General features: G+C 46.8%; 1 protein-coding gene across 1 annotated transcript in view; it reads right to left on the minus strand.

Moving 5' to 3' along the window:
• MALRD1 (MAM and LDL receptor class A domain containing 1) overlaps positions 1 to 18,363 on the minus strand; it is a 367,497-nt gene that overhangs the window by 330,146 nt on the left and 18,988 nt on the right. The window contains exon 8 of the mRNA XM_060248396.1: positions 12,869 to 13,290. Coding sequence (XP_060104379.1) covers positions 12,869 to 13,290 — 422 coding nt within the window. The remainder of the gene's footprint in view (positions 1 to 12,868; positions 13,291 to 18,363) is intronic.

Raw genomic sequence — 18,363 nt, forward strand, 5'->3', positions numbered from 1 at the left:
CGGTTCTGTATGACATCCATCTTGGCCGTGGAACAGAGGAGACTGCGCCGCCAGGAGCTATCCAGGCGAACGGTTTTGAAGCACTAACCATGGAATCCACTGTGGAGGGCTAACACCACATGCAGCCATCTTCCTACCAGGCCAAACTCCATTCCAGCGAAGTGAACGGCTCACGTACTCGCCAGATGACACCTGTGCTTGTAGGCAATCAACCCACCCCCAGGCGTGGCTAATCGCCCAACCGCCACTGTCTTTGTCCAACGGAACTCAAGACAAAGACTGGTGCCAAGACAGAAGAAGACCATCTTCAGCCCGAGCCAAGTTCCTTTGTGTAAACCGGGTGTTACCTTAGATAACAATTTGGCCCTCTATTGTCATCCTTTTAGATAACTCAAGCACACCTCCACCCAGTGATTTCCCCCACCCTGGTCCATTTCAACCTGAAAATTCACTCAGGTATCCAGGATCCAAGTCTGTTTGTTCATTGGTCAGGAATGGGCACCCAATTAGGTGACACCAATGAACTTTCTATTGGCTATTGGCTATCACAGTAGTCTAGCCCTTATGGTCACTGCGAAGCCTCCCCTTTTAGTGAGGTCATGCATCAGCTGACCACCTTCCTCCTCCCTTGTACCTCCCATCCCCTAAGGGCTTAAGATAGTCCTTATAACCTGTGGACTAGCTACCCACAGGTGTGCTTCTAGCAGTATCCCAATTCCGCTGTCTAGATACATCCCCGATCAGTTTCGGGTCCCCTCTCCCACTTCCTCGCTTGTCACCATTGAAGCCTTCCTTGAAGACTACGATCGGTAAATATCACCCAGTTCGTTTACCCATGTGTTCCCCTATCTCTCTATCTATTTTTCTTAGGACTGTATGTATGATTTTATGAGTATTTTATCTTGTATGGAAGCCTATATTTTTTCTGAATAAATTTTAATTGTTTTACTTAATTAGAGTCCCTAATATTTTTAAGCATTAATTTCTGGACGTGGAATCCTGTATACACAGGTAAAAGATCCTGATTAAGCCAGGTGCCCACCTGACAATTCCCCAACCTCATTTTGAGGGCATTTTGGCTTACAAGGAGGAGGAGGAGATAATGATGATGATATTGGATTTGTATCTCGCCCTCCACTCCGAATCTCAGAGTACCTCATAATCTCCTTTATCTTCCTCCCCCACAACAGAAACCCTGTGAGGTGGGTGGGGCTGAGAGGGCTCTCCCAGAAGCTGCCCTTTCAAGGACCATCTCTGCCAGAGCTATGGCTGACCCATTTCAGCAGGTGGAAGTGGAGGAGTGGGGAATCAAACCCAGTTCTCCCAGGTAAGAGTCTGCACACTTAACCATTACACCAAACTGGCACCATGATGGTTGCATGATAACAGCAATGGAGCTTCGGGATTTGGGATCCAAATCCCTGGTCCAATCACAAGCCACCACTGGTTGGAATGACCCAATAACGTGCTTGCGCGGGAACCCAGAGATGTATATAAGTTTTGCCTCGTTGACTCAGTCTTGAGTCTTGTTTGTGCAGCCACCTACTATGCTGTACTTATTAAAGAGCTTGCTATCACTTATGCTTCACCTCATCAATGCATAGAACCCACAATACAATAGAAATATAATCAAATTAACTATTTAAAGCCACTGAAAAAAGAAAAAGCTAACAAAAAGTTTTAAAGTATGCATGATTGTAATGTGGCTTCTAGTGCAACAGTAGCTAAAACTGTGGTTGCAACATTCTGTCGGCTAGGACCACCCCCATCACATTGCACTTGTACAAATAGTCATTCACCCTGTTTTAGACAGAGAAGGACATCCATGATGTGGACATCCATGATGTGTACATGAAAATCATAGGGATTCTATTAAAGGCACCTCTCCTGTCTCCACACATCTGAAAGGGGATTTCATTTGGCTCTCATCACACTGAAAAATTCCATTCATGGTTCTCTCACCATCATGTCTGTTTTTCCTCTTACAGTCCCAGGCATTTCAAGGAAGGTTCTATCAGCATTTTAAAAAAAACAAAACAAAACATGGAAACATCCACAGACTGCACCAGACACCATCAGGGGAAGTGAGGAAAATATTTTTGTTTCTAACATAGTTTACGTCTTTCAAAGTGTAATAAATCAGCTAACTTGTGATTAATCATATAAGGCATCCTACAACTAAAACTACTTCAAAAACTAATGTTGATTGGTAATAAATCATTTAACTGAGCTGGGAGGCCAAGGAATGGAAAACTTAGGCAACCCTCTTTCCTTTAAACGCAGGAGTCATGAGATGAAAAATTAGATAAAAATACAAGCAGATATGATAAAAAGCAATGCAATTAATTTCAGTCCAGTGTTTCAAAATTAAGAGTACAGACCTTAGAATGAATTTAATTTTTATCAAGTTTTTGCTGATGCCAAAAACAAAGGCAATTTTTCATTTTAACACAGTAGACACTATATTAGAGCCCTTGTATTAGAATGAATTAGAAATGAACATCTCCCCCCCCCCCCCCCCGTGTGGGTAATGATTTTAAAAGGTTTTTCCTGGACCCATTACAAACTATAGCTGAATAGAACCCTTCAGTGCTCTCATTTTACCCGTAGCTCTCTAATGCATGCCTAACATAAGGGTGTATTAATTGGTATCTGGGGGCTCTCAAGCCAATGCTGTGCGACTATCAGACTGTACAACCTTGGTCACATCACAGCACACAGCAAATAAGGCTGAAATGTAAAAACATGTTTCTAGAAGCAAGCCTGACTGAATAAAGTGGAACTTACTTCTGAGTAGACCTGCCAAAATCACTGGATTACATATAGGTTACATGACTTATCCAGTATTCAAGGCATCTGCTTACCTCTTTTTCTAAAAATATATAACCCATATATAAACTATATTGTTCATAAAACATTAAAAACATAGATTAACAATGGAATACTTGAAAACATTTAATGTTTCTGTTCAAACTGCCATATTATTTTTATTAATTGTATGTCAAAAAACCCTGCTCACAAATGAAGTTATGAAACAAAGGTTTTCCCACAAATGGAGGCAGTCTGATACATCCAGTTTTGCCCTTTCAAAATACAACTTGAACCCAGCTTCAGACAGCAAAACAGGCCTGTACCTACAGGGAAGCCCATGAGGATCTGTCCCTCAACCAGCTTTTTTGGCCATCTGAACAAACTCCCTTATCTATTTTTCACTGAACTGTGATGCCCCTTCAATTATATGCAGACCTGATCAGCACAAAATGTCTGGCTATGTAGACTGCAGCAGTACAATCTGTTAACAGATTCTTTGATGTGCAGCAATGTTTTCTGTTAGTTTATATTGGGGTTTGGTACAACGTTTTTTCCAACACAGCCTTTGATAACTGAAGCTATTAGCTCCAGAGACTGTGATGTGACCAAGAAAGACCTGTCTCTGTAGGATGTCAGAGGAATTTGAAATCAGAGGAACTGCTAACAGCATTGGTTCTTAAAACAAACAAGTGCTGCAACAATTATTTCTTCACAAATGACATGCCAATTATTATTGCAGTTTCAAAGGAAAAGTTGCTTATGAGATCCCTGCCTTCAACTTTTCTGAAAGTGCAGTCCTACAGAGGTACCCCTCTGTTACCTATTGTGGACATAACTCTCTTTAGAACTGCCATGTTAGGAAGCAATCCTAAGCAGGTAACTTAGAAGTAAGTCCCATTTTAATCAATAGGACTTACTTCCAGCAAAGTGTACTTCAGATACATGTAAATTAGGCTTGCCAATCTGCAGGACCAGGTGGGGATCCTGCAGTTTTTCAGGCTCCTCCTTGCTGCCAGACAGCCGATTGGCAGCGGGGGGAGTCCTGCCCTAATAGCCATTATGTGCTTACAAACCTCGGCAGATTTAGAAGAGGATTGCAACTGTTTGTGTTTCTGAATGTGTGTATGCCTTTAAATCTCAGTAGGTAAGCTGCAAGGGGGCAGGGTGAGCAGACAGACCCAGGTGGCTCTCAGTCCCTCTGTTTGTTTGGAGGAAAACTCCACTCCCTAAGCTGTTCTTTCATTTTCCTATTAGTCTGAAGAAGCTGGTGGTTATAGTCAGCAGCACAAGTAAATTGTCCCAGTGAGATCACAAAAGTGTGTGCTTGCTGTGTTTATTTTGGCTGTTTTGTGAGAAGTGTGTGTGTTCACTTTTATTTAGTGGAAGTTTAGCTGCAGGGGGCTGAGGAAATGAAAACTGCGTTCAGGTGAAGTGCACTGCTGTATTTTTATTTATTTTAGGGAATGGGAGTCTCCTGACTCCACCCCCAAACTCCCCAGATATTTTCTGAGTTGGACCTGGCAACCCTAATGTTCCCATCTCTGTATGATGGGGACTTTATATCAGTTCCAACTATCAAATTAATAAAAGACCAAGAGTATTGGTTGGACTAGATGACCCTGGAGGTCCCTTCCAACTCTATGATTCTATTGATTTCTAGTGATTCCTTATGGTTTAGCAGGTACAACAGAGAACAAATAATGCAGTAGCTTTCCTGAACGAAGAAAGTTTGGGTCTGGTCAGTGTTTGGATTCTAGACCAATGGAGAACATATGTATACCCCCACGGTGCAGAGTGGTAAAGCTGCAGTACTGCAGTCAGAGCCCTCTGCTCATGAACTGAGTTTGATCCCAGTGAAAGCTGGTTCAGCTTGAGCCTTCTGAGGTCGGTAAAATGAATTTCCAGCTTGCTGGGAGGAAAGTGTAGATGACTGGGGAAGGCAATGGCAAACCACCCCATAAAAAGTTTGCAGTGAAAACATTGTGAAAGCAACATCACCCCAGAGTCAAAAATGAATGGTGCTTGCACAGGGGACTACCTTTACCTTTTTACTTTTCTCCTCAGTGAGGACCCAAAGTGCTTCACAACATAATTCTCCCCTCTTCCATTTGACCTTTGCAACAACTGTAATGTGAGGCTGGTTAGGATGTCCCAAGCTCATCCAGCAAACTTCCTCTGCATAGCAGGAATTTGTTTTCCTGGATCTTAATCCAACACTGTGACCACTACACATGCTGGATATTATGTGTCTATCATGAGTTCCAAAACTGAAAAGTATGATACAAAAATAATAAAGAAGCAAGCAAACATAAGAGAAATTCACAACAATACATAATGGAATAAGTTTAGCACAGATCCAAAACAAACATTTGGCAGTATATAATTTTAGTAACTAATCAAGACCTACATATCTGATATTAAGGGAATCAGGCTGTTATAGGTATTCTTGTCTCCCCTGACAAGTATACAGGATCTTAAGAATGCCCTTTTGTGTGCATTGTTTTTGTCACTGTACAATTGAAAGGCCTTTTTTTTTGCATTGTTTTTGTCACTACATGCTTAAAAGCTTTTGCTTACTATACAAAAGGAAATACCTGACAAAGGGATTATTTTAAAAAATACTGTTCTCCATCCTGAGTAAAAATTGCATCAGGTATTGATTTTCCACTGAGGACAAAAGTGGTATATTTAATCAATATAAGACGTCACTGGCCAGTGCAGCTGTTCCCAACATATTTTATATGGAAAACATGAAACTGCACCAGTCTGAAATAATTCTAAAAGTTTGGATCAGGCAACAAGATAGATGACTATTATGAATGAAGATAACCGTAACTACCTGTAAGTCTGGGGACAGGGAATACATTCTGAGGTTAGGTTCACACAAAACCATTTTTCTTCTCCATAAGAGAAGTTCAGACTATGTCTAGCATGCTATTTCAAGAGGAACCGGAAAAGGTGTTTTTTCAGTCATAGTTATTACTATTACACACATCCATGATCAAAGTGTTCACATGTTACATTTGTCTACAATGCACATACCAGAAGTACTTCCAGAAAAAAGAGTGTTCTGAATGTATAGTACCTCCTTTCACTGAGAGTTTTTATAACAGCATTTACATACCACTTTTAGCTACTCTTCTGGGTAGTAGCATCATGATTAAAGGAAACTTAAACCATGATTCAGGCAGTCAACAATGTAAATTTTATCAGTGCCTTAAATTCATTCTGTGGTGTTAGGCAAGACATAAATTTTCCATCCAACAGTTTCATCCCAACCAGAATTACACTACTGAATTAAGTTTCAATAGGGTAGCCATGCTGGTCTGCAGTAGAAGAGCTAGATCTGAACCCAGGAGCACCTTAGAGACTTACAAGATTTTGGGAGCAAAGTTTTCCACAGTAAAAGCTCCCTTTGTCATACACAAGTAGGACCTCAAGGGACTTAAAACTAAGTGACTAGTAGGGTGACAACCACACTGACCTAGTTTGCCTAGCTGTTGTGAAGCAGTCTGAACATGCTAAAAAGTGATTAAATTATCACTTTATATTTCTTGAAGCATCCTGCAACATATACTTGGACATTAAAAATATAAAAATCTGAGCCATGTTGGATAAGGCCAGCCGCTCATCATTCTGTCAGACAGTGGCCAAAACCCAGGCGCCATCAGGAGGCCCATCAACAGGGACAAACTTCCAGAAGCCTGCCCACTATGCCCCCCAAGTATCAATAATACAGAGCATCACTGCCCCAGACACAGTGTTCATTTATCAGAGAATTTTCAAAAATTACAACTGGAAGATAGAAGTCAGTATCCTTCATTTCACAAGTCAGTTAATATCAAAGGAATAAAGAAAGTAGTAACAGTGATAACACCACAGTTCACAGTTTTTTTCAACATACTTCAACAGTACAATTCTATCCATTTGCAAGATAAGGCAGGGTATAAATGGAAAAATTAAATTAAACTGAAATCAATGGACTTCCTGGAGTAACGCTGCATTGGATTGGATTTTAGAGATCAGCTTGGTGATACAGGGTCCCAGAATGAAGCAATGATGTTTCCATAGATGTAAAGAATCATAGCTGTGCCTTAATCAACATATTACTATAGCCAGGCCTCGGATTCAGTGGGAGCTCACAAGAGCGCAGCTCCTGAACTTTTCTGAGAGTTCCACCTCCTCCTTCTGAGAATTCTACCTCCTTGTCCATTGAATAGTAGGTGCAGCTGCATAACAATCCCTGGATGAGCTTTACCATCTATTTTTCTACGAAGTGACTCCTGACTGTAGCGATGCAGAGGCTAGGCAATCGCTAGGCAATATTCACCTTTGCATTACCCATATCATTCTTCCATCTAAATATTACAAGAGTCATGAAAACAAGTCACTGGAAAATAACTGTCTAGGGATGGATTGATTCTTTAATTTAATGGTAGGGATGTCAGTGGGCTTCAGATTTGAAAGCTTACTTGGAACAGGCCAATTGTGGCAAAAATGGGCTAAGGCTTGACTGTCACCTCCTCCCATTATACTGTTGGTTGGGTCTGGCTCTCCCCCAACCTAAATACCCATGTGAATGTCAATCTATGCTAGCACACAAAAATAGGTATAGATCTAAATAACAGCAGAAGGAATTCAATGAGAGGCTAAGCATGAAACTCCTGAATTATAATCCATCAAGAAGGGCTTAACAAGAGCTTGGGGATCCTCCATCATTACAGATCTTAACTAGCACAATAAAACTAGGGAAATTTCTGATTACTGGTATTGTGAATGTTTTCTGCACTTTTCTTGATTGCATTTAAATTTTACACCTCACCATCTATTTCCTACAATTTATGCACCTTTGTCCCTGCTCTTTACAATAATTTTTTGTGTTATTATTTATTTACTTCATTTACATCTCACCTTTTCATCCAATGGCAGCAGACAGCATCTTATGTTGTTTTTGTCTCTTCTGTGTTATCCTCATAACAGCCCTGGTGAGGAAGGTTATGCTGACTGGCCCAAGGTTACCCAGCAAGTTTTCATGGCAAAATCAAGATTCAACCTTGGGCCTCCCAGATCTAGTCTTATTTAACCACTACATCGTGCAATAACTATATATAATGAGGATCTGGTACACGGATCAAAAAAGCTCATGCTAGGTGTAGTGTATCGGACTCAGCGCAAGCGCCGCGCGACCCGAGCCACCCTCGGGTCGCCGCGCGCAGCGCGGGAAAAGCCACTGCCAATCCTGACCAAGGGCGGGAAGTTTAACTGGCCAGGATTGGGCTGGCCAGCGAAGGGGATGTTCCGGGAGGCATGTATATATTAGCGGACCCGGCCGCGTGTTCTCAGTTGCGGTGATGTACTAGCCAATAAAGACCTATGCCTTCACCACGTCTCGTCTCCCAGTACATTACACTGGCGACGAGGATGGGATCTAGATAGGTCCGGCCGCCCCGAGGGGAACCTGACCGGGCCGGAGACGAGGAAGGCGTGAGACCGCAGGATCGCACAGCCCGCCGCCACCATGGCGAACTCTACAGTAACGACGGGCCATCTTGCGGAATTCAACCCGGAGCACCCCGAGAGATGGGAGACCTACACCGAAAGGGTCGAGTGCTACCTGCGGGCGAACCTGATCGAAGATGACGACAGGAAGAGAGACGTCCTGCTGAGCGTCTGTGGAGAAGAAACTTTCGAGATCGCAAGAGGCCTCTCCGCTCCAGCTAAGCTGACCGAGAGGACCTACCGGGAAGTCGTGAGACTCCTCACGGGCCACTTTTCGCCCCAACCGTCCATCGTCGCCCGCCGATTCCTCTTCCACAAGAGGGACCAAAAGTCGGGGGAGACAGCGGCGGTCTACCTGGCGGCCCTTCGACAGATCGCCGGGAACTGCAATTTTGACAAAAGGGACGAAGCCCTGAGGGACCGTTTCGTCTGGGGCCTCCGAGACGAACGACTGCAGCAGAAGCTCTTCGCTAAGGAGGAGCTCACGCTACAACAAGCCTTCAACGAGGCGACGGCGTTCGAGAGGGCCACCAAGGCGTTCGGCCAGCCACGCGGCGAAGCAGTCCACCAAGGGGAAACAGAGCTGGAAGACCGAGCAGAGGAAGAAGCGTTTCAGCTCCGGAGGCCTCAGAGAACGGACACACGGGCCCCCGCGAGACAACGAGCGACGGAGAGGGCCACCGCCACCACCAGTTCCAGGTGCGCCAGCTGCGGCGACCCCCACGAGCGACGGGACTGCCCGTACCGCAACCTGGACTGCCGCAGCTGCGGAAAGACAGGCCACATCGCCCGGGCTTGCCGGGCCAAGAACAGCCGCCGCCAACCGTCAGCACATCACGACTCCCTGGACACACACACGACGGCATCCACCAGTCTGCAGGTATTGAACTTGCCCCTCTCGGCCCCAGACAAGGTCAAAATGTCGGTCCTAATCGAGGGCGCCCCCTGCATCATGGAAGTAGACTCGGGTTCCTCCATCTCTATCATTTCGAAGGAAACCCTCAAGAAACTATGTCCCCGCCGCCGCATCCAAACGAGGCCAGCGGACTTCGTACTGAGGGACTTTCAGAAGAACCCAGTACACATCGTGGGGTGGGCCCGGGTGCATGTAGAAAGAGGGGGTTTTAGGGGGCCCCTAGACATCCTAGTGGTCAAGCGCCAACTGACCACACTTCTCGGGTTGGCGTGGTTCAATCCACTGGGGATCCAGCTGGTGGGGGTGGACCAATTGCAGGCCAGCAATTTCGACGGGGTCTGCCTGGAGTTCCCCGAGGTCTTCGACGGGTCCTTGGGGAGCTACAAGGGTCCGCCCATCACCTTACCGATAGACCCAATGGTCAGGCCCATAAGGCTTAAAGCGAGGCGCGTCCCGTTCGCCCTTAAGCCTAAAATAGAGGCAGAACTGGACCGCCTAACAGCCCAGGGCGTCCTAGAACCTGTAACGTATGCGGAATGGGAGACCCCCATAGTAACGCCAGTCAAACCCAACGGGGAGGTTAGGATCTGCGCTGACTACAAGTGCACGATCAATAAGGCGCTGCAAGACAACCCCTACCCAGTCCCGGTGGTTAGCCACGTCCTCGCAGCACTAGCCGGGGCGAGGGTTTTTGGAAAGCTGGACTTAGCACAAGCATACCAGCAACTGCCGGTCGACGCTAAGACAGCGGAGGCGCAGACGATCGTGACCCACAGGGGCGCGTTCAGGGTTAAACGGCTGCAGTTCGGGGTCAGTGTAGCTCCAGGGATATTCCAGAGCATAATGGACTCTCTCTTGAAAGGGATCCCCGGAGTTCAACCCTTCTTTGACGACGTTTTAATCGCCGCCCCCACCGAAGGAGAGTTCAGCTGCCGCCTGCGAGAGGTCCTCAGACGGTTCCAAGCGGCGGGGCTGCGAGTCAAAAAGGAGAAATGTTTGTTGGGTGTTCCCCGAGTGGAGTTCCTGGGGTTCGCCGTGGACGCGGCGGGAATTCACCCGACGGCGGACAAGACCAGGGCCATAGTCCAGGCCCCTGCCCCCAAATGCAAGGCAGAACTACAGAGTTTTTTAGGATTATTGAACTTTTATCATGCATTCCTGCCACACAAAGCCGCCGTGGCGGAACCGTTGCACCGCTTGTTAGATAAACAGGCCCCGTGGGTCTGGGGTAAACGCCAAGCCGCGGCGTTCCAGGCAGTGAAAGACCTCTTGGTCTCTAACGCGGTACTTCATCACTACGATGAAAACCTACCCCTGATCCTGGCTTGCGACGCCTCCCCCTACGGAGTAGGAGCGGTCTTAGGGCACCAACTCCCGGACGGGAGAGAGGCGCCGATCGCTTACTACTCCCGGACTCTGTCCCCTGCCGAGCGGAACTACGCCCAGATCGATAAGGAGGCCCTGGCGATTGTGGCGGGGGTGCAAAAGTTCAACGACTACCTCTACGGTAGGCGTTTCACCATCGCCACTGACCACAAGCCGCTCCTCGGCCTCCTAGCCCCCGATCGTCAGACCCCCCAGATTCTGTCTCAGAGGGTTTTAAGGTGGAACCAGTTCCTGAATTCATACACTTACGCTCTGATACACCGCCCCGGTAAAGCAATGGGTCACGCAGATGCCCTCAGCCGCCTGCCGCTACCCACAACGGACCCAGATCCCGCCCCGGCACACGGGGTGATGCTCATTGAGTCGCTCCCCGAGCGCCCACTGCACGCGGACGAGGTGGCTCGGGCGACTGGGAGAGACCGCATCCTCGCACGGGTCAGGGACTGGGTGGGAAGGGGGTGGCCCTCGGGCAAGGTGGAAGAAGCATTTCGGCCGTTCGCGTCCAGGAAGGACGAGCTATCGACACACAAGGGGTGCATACTCTGGGGGAGCCGGGTGGTGGTGCCCCCCCCCTGCGCAGACAGGTATTGGAGGATCTCCACGAGACCCACCCGGGCATCGTGAGAATGAAAGCCCTGGCCCGGAGCTACGTGTGGTGGCCGGGCATGGATGAGGAAATAGAGGGGTGGGTAAGAAGGTGCCAACCATGCCAGGAGTCCAGACCCAATCCGCCGTCCGCCCCGGTCCACAGGTGGGAGTCGAACGGGCGGCCGTGGTCCCGCCTCCATGTGGATTTCGCGGGGCCGTATCAGGGCCAGATCTTCTTTATACTTGTGGACGCATATACAAAATGGCTAGAGGTAATCCCGGTGGCCTCGACCTCCACCGCAGCAGCAGTCAGGGCGCTCAGAAGGGTCCTCTGCACACACGGGATCCCTGACACCCTGGTGACGGACAACGGCACGGCATTCACCTCCCGGGAATTCCGGGAGTTCACCGACCGGTACCTCATAAGGCACATAAGGTCCGCCCCATTCCATCCAGCCACCAACGGCCAGGCGGAGCGCATGGTGCGGACCACCAAAGAGGCCCTTGGCCGTATAGTACATGGGGATTGGGACCACCGCCTCTCAGCATTCCTGTTCCACAACAGGATCACCCCAAACCCTGTAACCGGTTTCAGCCCCGCAGAACTGCTCATGGGGAGGAAACTGACCACTCGTCTAGATAGGCTACACCCGGACCGATTCTTTCCGGGCGACCCAGTGTATGCGAAAAACTTCGCAAGCGGCCCCGAGTGGTTGGCGGGAAGGGTTCTGAGGGTAACAGGCTCCCGGTCATACGAGGTAACCACCGCCGGAGGCCAGGTGCTGAGGCGGCACATCGACCAGCTGCGCCGCCGCACCCTACCCGAGGAGACAGAAGAGGCAGTGAGTAGGGAACCGCCAGCCACGGAACCGCCAGAAGGGGCCCCGCCAATACAGGAGCTACCCACGTACGAGGCCCCCGCAGCCGCGGGACCAGAACCGGAGCCAGCACCTGACCCGGGCCGGCAACAGCCAGAAACGGCGCCACCCACGTTGGGATCGGGCCCCACACCAACGGCAACCCCGAGGAGATCAACACGGGAACGCAGGACGCCAGCGTACCTACAGGACTATGTAGTTTAAACTAGGAGGGGAGGAGTGTAGTGTATCGGACTCAGCGCAAGCGCCGCGCGACCCGAGCCACCCTCGGGTCGCCGCGCGCAGCGCGGGAAAAGCCACTGCCAATCCTGACCAAGGGCGGGAAGTTTAACTGGCCAGGATTGGGCTGGCCAGCGAAGGGGATGTTCCGGGAGGCATGTATATATTAGCGGACCCGGCCGCGTGTTCTCAGTTGCGGTGATGTACTAGCCAATAAAGACCTATGCCTTCACCACGTCTCGTCTCCCAGTACATTACACTAGGATAAGGATTTGTTAGTCTGGAGCCAAAAGATTCCTGTTTTATTTTTGTTGCAATAGGCTAACATGGCTACTCTTCTAAAACTGGAAACACTAGTAGTATCTAAAATCTCTCTCCGTGTGTGTTTGTAACACATTTTGAAGTAGAACATCAGCCAACAGTCCCTGGATAATGTTTACTTATGAAAGAGAACTTTTTCAAAGACGATATAAAACGTCCATTATCTTTCATAAAAGAAGGGGAAAACTTTTTTCTTCCCATTTCCTCATTCCTCTCTAAGCATGCAGATCAGCGTCTGAAAGGACCATACCTGAAATGGCTCTGAACTCCTAATGTAAAGGATTTTCCTTATCCATCTGTTTCCTTGATTACCAAATGCTTGCCACAGCAGATGTCCCCTTGTGTTGCTTGCTGTTCTCTGGAAAACTGCCAGTCTGTAAATATGCTTTCCAAACATATGATAGTGGAAGCGAAAAATGCAGCTTTTGCTATCTTCTGCAAAAGTAGAATTAAAGACTGGGCTCAGCAGAGCTGCTCTGTTTTGGAACATCTGTGGCTCTGAAGACTCTATGTATAGGTAGTGCCCTTTGACTGTGCCCAGAGTATGATCCTTCATTGGTCCTGTGTTCAGAGTGGGAGTCGAGCCTTGGTTTCTGGTCCAGTCAAAGTCATCATCTGTATCTTGTTCCCAGTTGCAGAGTCCAAACTCAAAGTTGCACTGCAGTGCACCCACTGAAACCAAGGAAGTAAAAACAAAAGATAATAATAATGACACCTGAATTCAACTGTACTTAAATTTAAGATGGATTACACAAGTATGAGAGAGACAGATCCTTTCCATGGTAATTTTAGGCAAGAGAAAGTTAAGTCAGTAGATATCATATTACAGTACCCAAAATAAAACATAGGTTCTGATTGTCTGTTTTCAAAATGCAACAAAGCACAGCAATCTTGAGAGAACACACAAGGGTCTAGTGACTTTCCATGGTTACTTGAATAACAGGGCAATTTGCCAGAGCAGTATAGGTGATTTATATTCCTTTCTCACATTTGGAAACCCAGAAAGCAATTTTCTACTTTTGAGGAAGCAGACATTTCCCTTTAACTTCGTTCTCCATATTTCCCCATGATACAAGAAATAAATATGGTGCTTAAACTGTATATTGGGGGAAGAACAATTTGCAAACAATGGGTGAACAAAGTACACTGTTTTGAGAAAGTTTTCCTCCCCAAAGTCTTTCATTTTTTCCACACTGAACATTTTTGTGGTTTGCCATTGCCTTCCCCAGTCATCTACACTTTCCCCCCAGCAAGCTGGGTACTCATTTTACTGACCTCAGAAGGATGGAAGGCTGAGTCAACTTCGAGCCGGCTACGTGAACCAGCTTTTGCTGGGATCGAACTCAGGTCGTGAGCAGAGGGCTCCGGCTGCAGTACTGCACCTTTACCACTCTGCACCATGTGGATTCATGGGTCAACCTTTCCCTTCTTTCACATAAGTCTTGGAATACAGTGTAAAACAGGTGAATTAAAGCAGCTTTTTCACTAAGAAGTTATAAGAGCTGTAGATTCAAAGCTCCAGTGTTAATATTAGGTTCTGGTGGCCTCTGAAAACAGAGATACTTATCATTACTGTTATTTACATCCAGCTTTTCTCTGTAACAGGTACCCAAAGCATCCTGCCACATTATTATTCCTTCTGCCACCTTATCTGCACTGTAACCTTGTGAGCTTATTTTTTCAGGTGGGTGATACTGACAGATTGTGGCCAGCCAAGGATCACCATGGCACACAGCAGGAATTCAAACCAGAATGTCCCAGGTCCCAATCCAGCAGTCTAATCATTGAGCCACATTGGCTGTCTAGTTTGATGGAGTTTTACAGAAGAACTTATGGTAGTTTTTGAATAAGAAAAACAAAATGGAAACAATGACCACCTGAAGATGGAAATAAACTGCTAATAATCACTTTGCACAATAGGAGGCAGAGGATCTACCACTTTAATGGGCCCCTGCCCACCACTGGCCAGAGGAAGAAATTTCCCTCAAAAAAAACCAGTGATGCTGCACTCAACATGCTGATATCACCCAGACATCAGCACATTGGTGATGTTGGGGGAGGGGCTACACTCTGCTTTTTGGGAAGAACTCGATGGTTTGAGGCCAGTTTTAGCATAGAGTTTTCTCCAGAAAGCAGAGCATCATCTCTGATGTTACCAACATACTGACATCATTTCCAGGTGGTGTCAGCACTTTGCATGATGTCCCTGCCCATTCCAGGAATGCCCCCCCAAATTCCCCTGCAGAGCATAATCCCTGATGTTGCCGACATACTGACATCATTTCTAGGTGGTGTCAGCACTTCACATGACATTCCTGCCCACTCCAGGAATGCACCCCAAATCCCCCTGCCAGTGCAATGAAGGGACCTGGTAACACTAGGTGCTAATCACAATAATCAGCATCAGAAATGCTTGAATATCCTTCCAGAAATCGGTAGGGCTGCCTCCATCCTCAAAATCCACTTGTGGATTTTGTTCTTTTGAACCCTTCGTTCCTTATTTCCTGTTGAAGTAAAGCCTGAGCTCACCTCACTGCATTTGCCCATATCCATCACTAGCTGATCTTGGCTCTTCTCTCTCCTTTTCCCTCTTCTAACATTGAATGCACATTGTCTTTAATTTTCCTTTTTGATTATGTTCTGCTGAAAAACACCACACAATGGATGATACAATACAAGCAAAAAGTAATCTCTGCAAATATACTAATCAAAAGCTGTTATACACACTGGGAATAAGCAATATAGTGAGACTTTCTTCTGAGCAGACTTACACAGAATTGCGGCAAACGGGATCTGGATCCCCCCCTCCCCACACACACACACTTTTTATGGCTCCTTTATGTCCTCACAAGGTATGCTGCAGGATAGGAGCCAATTTGCCCCCTTGGCTAGAGGGAGCAGAGACACTGGCGCTGTGACACTGGTGGGGACAGAGGCCAGCCTATTTAGACCTGGTACCGCTCACCCCTTAGCAGACCTTTTCCTGCACTTGGCCCACCCTCCTGCCCTGTTTTCAACACAGGCTTCCTCTGGTCTAATCTAGTCAGACTATGGTACCTCCTTGAGATTTTTGTAGACATGTAACAGCCAATGGCTGATTACAATAAATGGACTGGACTATGATACCTACTAAAGGATTTTCATACAGAGAATTCAGCTTTGTCAAATTTATTTTTTGCCCTCTGCTAAGAACGAATGCACAAAGGAATATAGCAAACCTGTTACTTAGTTGCCTAGGTATTTTTTTTAAAGAAGCTGACATGCATCAGCAAGAAGGAATGCCTTCCTCAGGTGGTGCATTGGATGTCATCAATACCTTTTAAAAAGAAAATTCACAAGTGCATTCTTTTACTGGCTGATTAGCGAGGCCGCCGTCTATCAACTGTTGTATTTTGTATCAAGTTCTGAGAGGCCATCAAGGATGAACCCCCTATGAAGGGTTACAACATATAACGAGTACCACAATAATCCACTCTCCAAGTTATAGAGGTGTGGCCAGGTCAGCTGCGACCAAGAGGGGGGAACTACCTTGTGAACCAAACACAGAGGATAGAATGTGCTTCTCACAATACATTGGCTTAAACTTCTAGGAGCAAGGCTGGGTTCATGAGCATACACAGATTTTTTTAATTTAAATTGGCAGCAGTGATGGCAAATTCATTCCTTTCTAGCAATCCCAAATCCACTATCAGCAAAACATCACCTTTTCTAGCCCACAACATCTCCAACTTGTCTGGACCCAGTCTACATGAAAACAGTTTTGACATACTTCATTTAGAAGAAGAAAGCAAAGCCTAGAGGTGCAACCAAAAATTTAATAAAGTTTCCTTTTTCAGTTACAAGTTCAGCATGAAAATATCTGATGCACTTTGAGATTCTTCAATAGGGGAATTTTGAAAACAGACACAGAACTGGTACTCCCTACATGATTCTGAGTTCTTCCATCTTCCCAGAAGAAGAAACTATATACGTCTGTTATATGCAAACTTTAAAAAATTCTCCTGAGTAAGAATCTCAAACGGCATCAGAAATTTTATGTTTCAAGAATTTTGCTTCCCTGTGGCTGCTGCTTTTCAGGTGCTTTATGCAATCTATGCTTTGGTTACAGGCATCAGTTAAGCATATTTGTTAAAGGCAGGGGTCTCCTACAGGTAGCCTGTGAGCTACTGATAGCTCACCAGCTGCTGCAGAGTAACTCATGCAGCCCCTAGAGAACCCAGGAAAAGATTATGAAAAGATCTGCTCTGGGCTTCTTTCCTTTAAGCTTTTATTTCCTGGAATTTTTTTTGTGTAAGGCTTAGATGATAAGTTTCATTTTGGTGTTTTTCTTATTTATTTAATTCCACTTTTAACCCACCCTTCCCACTGAGGCGGGCTCAGGGCGGCTCACATAGACATGCGTGTGCATGATTCAACGAAATAGTACAGCATTAAAACCATAAAACATAGAGTAAAATAGACATAAAATACATTTTAAAAAATGTTTCGGTGCCATGATCTTACATTTTCCAATTTTATAATTCTCTGTATAGCGGATCTTAAATTCTCCTCTCTGCAACTGCTATACAGCAGATTGTTGGTGGTGGTTCACATGTTGCTATAAACTGTAGTGGTCAACAGCTTAGTTCACAAATGCCTGGTGGAAGAGTGCCGTCTTACAGGCCCTGCAGAACTGTATGAGCTCTTGCAGGGCCCTGACCTCTTCCAGCAACTCATTCCACCAGCTTGGGGCCACTACAGAGAAGGCTCTGGCTCTAGCTGACATGAGCCTGGCCTCCTTAGGGCTGGGGATTGTAAGTAGATTTTGTGATCCAGACCGAAGTGCTCTCTGGAAACATGTGGGGAAAGGCAGTCCGTCAAGAAGATGGTGGTGGCGAGGTAGAGCTCAAGTGCCAGAGCTCCTGGAAAAATCTGAAACCGAGTCTCCGCCTGCCTGCTAGTCTTTAAAAACACAAGTGCAAATTGGTAATGTAACCCCCTTACCCTGGAAGAGGTGTGTGTAATATTGGAGGGTCCCATGGAGTGCCGACGGAGTTCAACTCGCTGTCGGCGTTGCGAAGCGAGGTGGGGCCTGCCGGCAGACGTGGAAGTGGCTGAGGCGCCGGTCTGGATTACGCTGTAGCCGGTTGGGTGGTGAACGGGGCCGGGCGGCAGCAAATGAGAGGCCGGAGATATCCACTCCCATACGGTGAACGCAACGAGCTGGGGTCCGTATTGCAGCAGTCTGACACCGAGAAAGGAGTGCCGCCGGGGGGTGATTGGCAACGATGACTGGGGTACTGCCAGCAGAGAGGAGAGCCTGCAGTGACGATCTTGAGGCTACTCAGCAGAACGAGGGTCCCTGACTGGACTGGCCAATTCCACAGGTAGAACCGTGGAGCCCCGTTGCGCGATGGGGGGGGGGGACGAAGAGGCTTTCACCTCCCCCTGACCTGCCGGGTTGCACCGGGAGCATTGGTCGAGGACTCTTGGACTCTCAATATGTGTCATTTTATACCCTGGCGTGTGATCGTTGCTTTCAGTATTACATCCAACGCGGCATTATTTCAACGCCTGCACCTGACTCTGCACTTTATTTACCCAGCACTCCACTCCGCATTTTATTTCAAACCTAGAAGAACTTGCACTGACTAGCACAATAGCACTTTTCTTGCAATATTCTACCTCCATCCACTCATGAACTGCTAGTATAATTTGAGTTTAGGTCAATTAACTCGCTTGATTAGTTGTTGCACTGATTGGGTC

The sequence above is a fragment of the Heteronotia binoei genome, chromosome 10, assembly GCF_032191835.1.
Source record: "Heteronotia binoei isolate CCM8104 ecotype False Entrance Well chromosome 10, APGP_CSIRO_Hbin_v1, whole genome shotgun sequence".
NCBI lineage: Eukaryota > Metazoa > Chordata > Lepidosauria > Squamata > Gekkonidae > Heteronotia > Heteronotia binoei.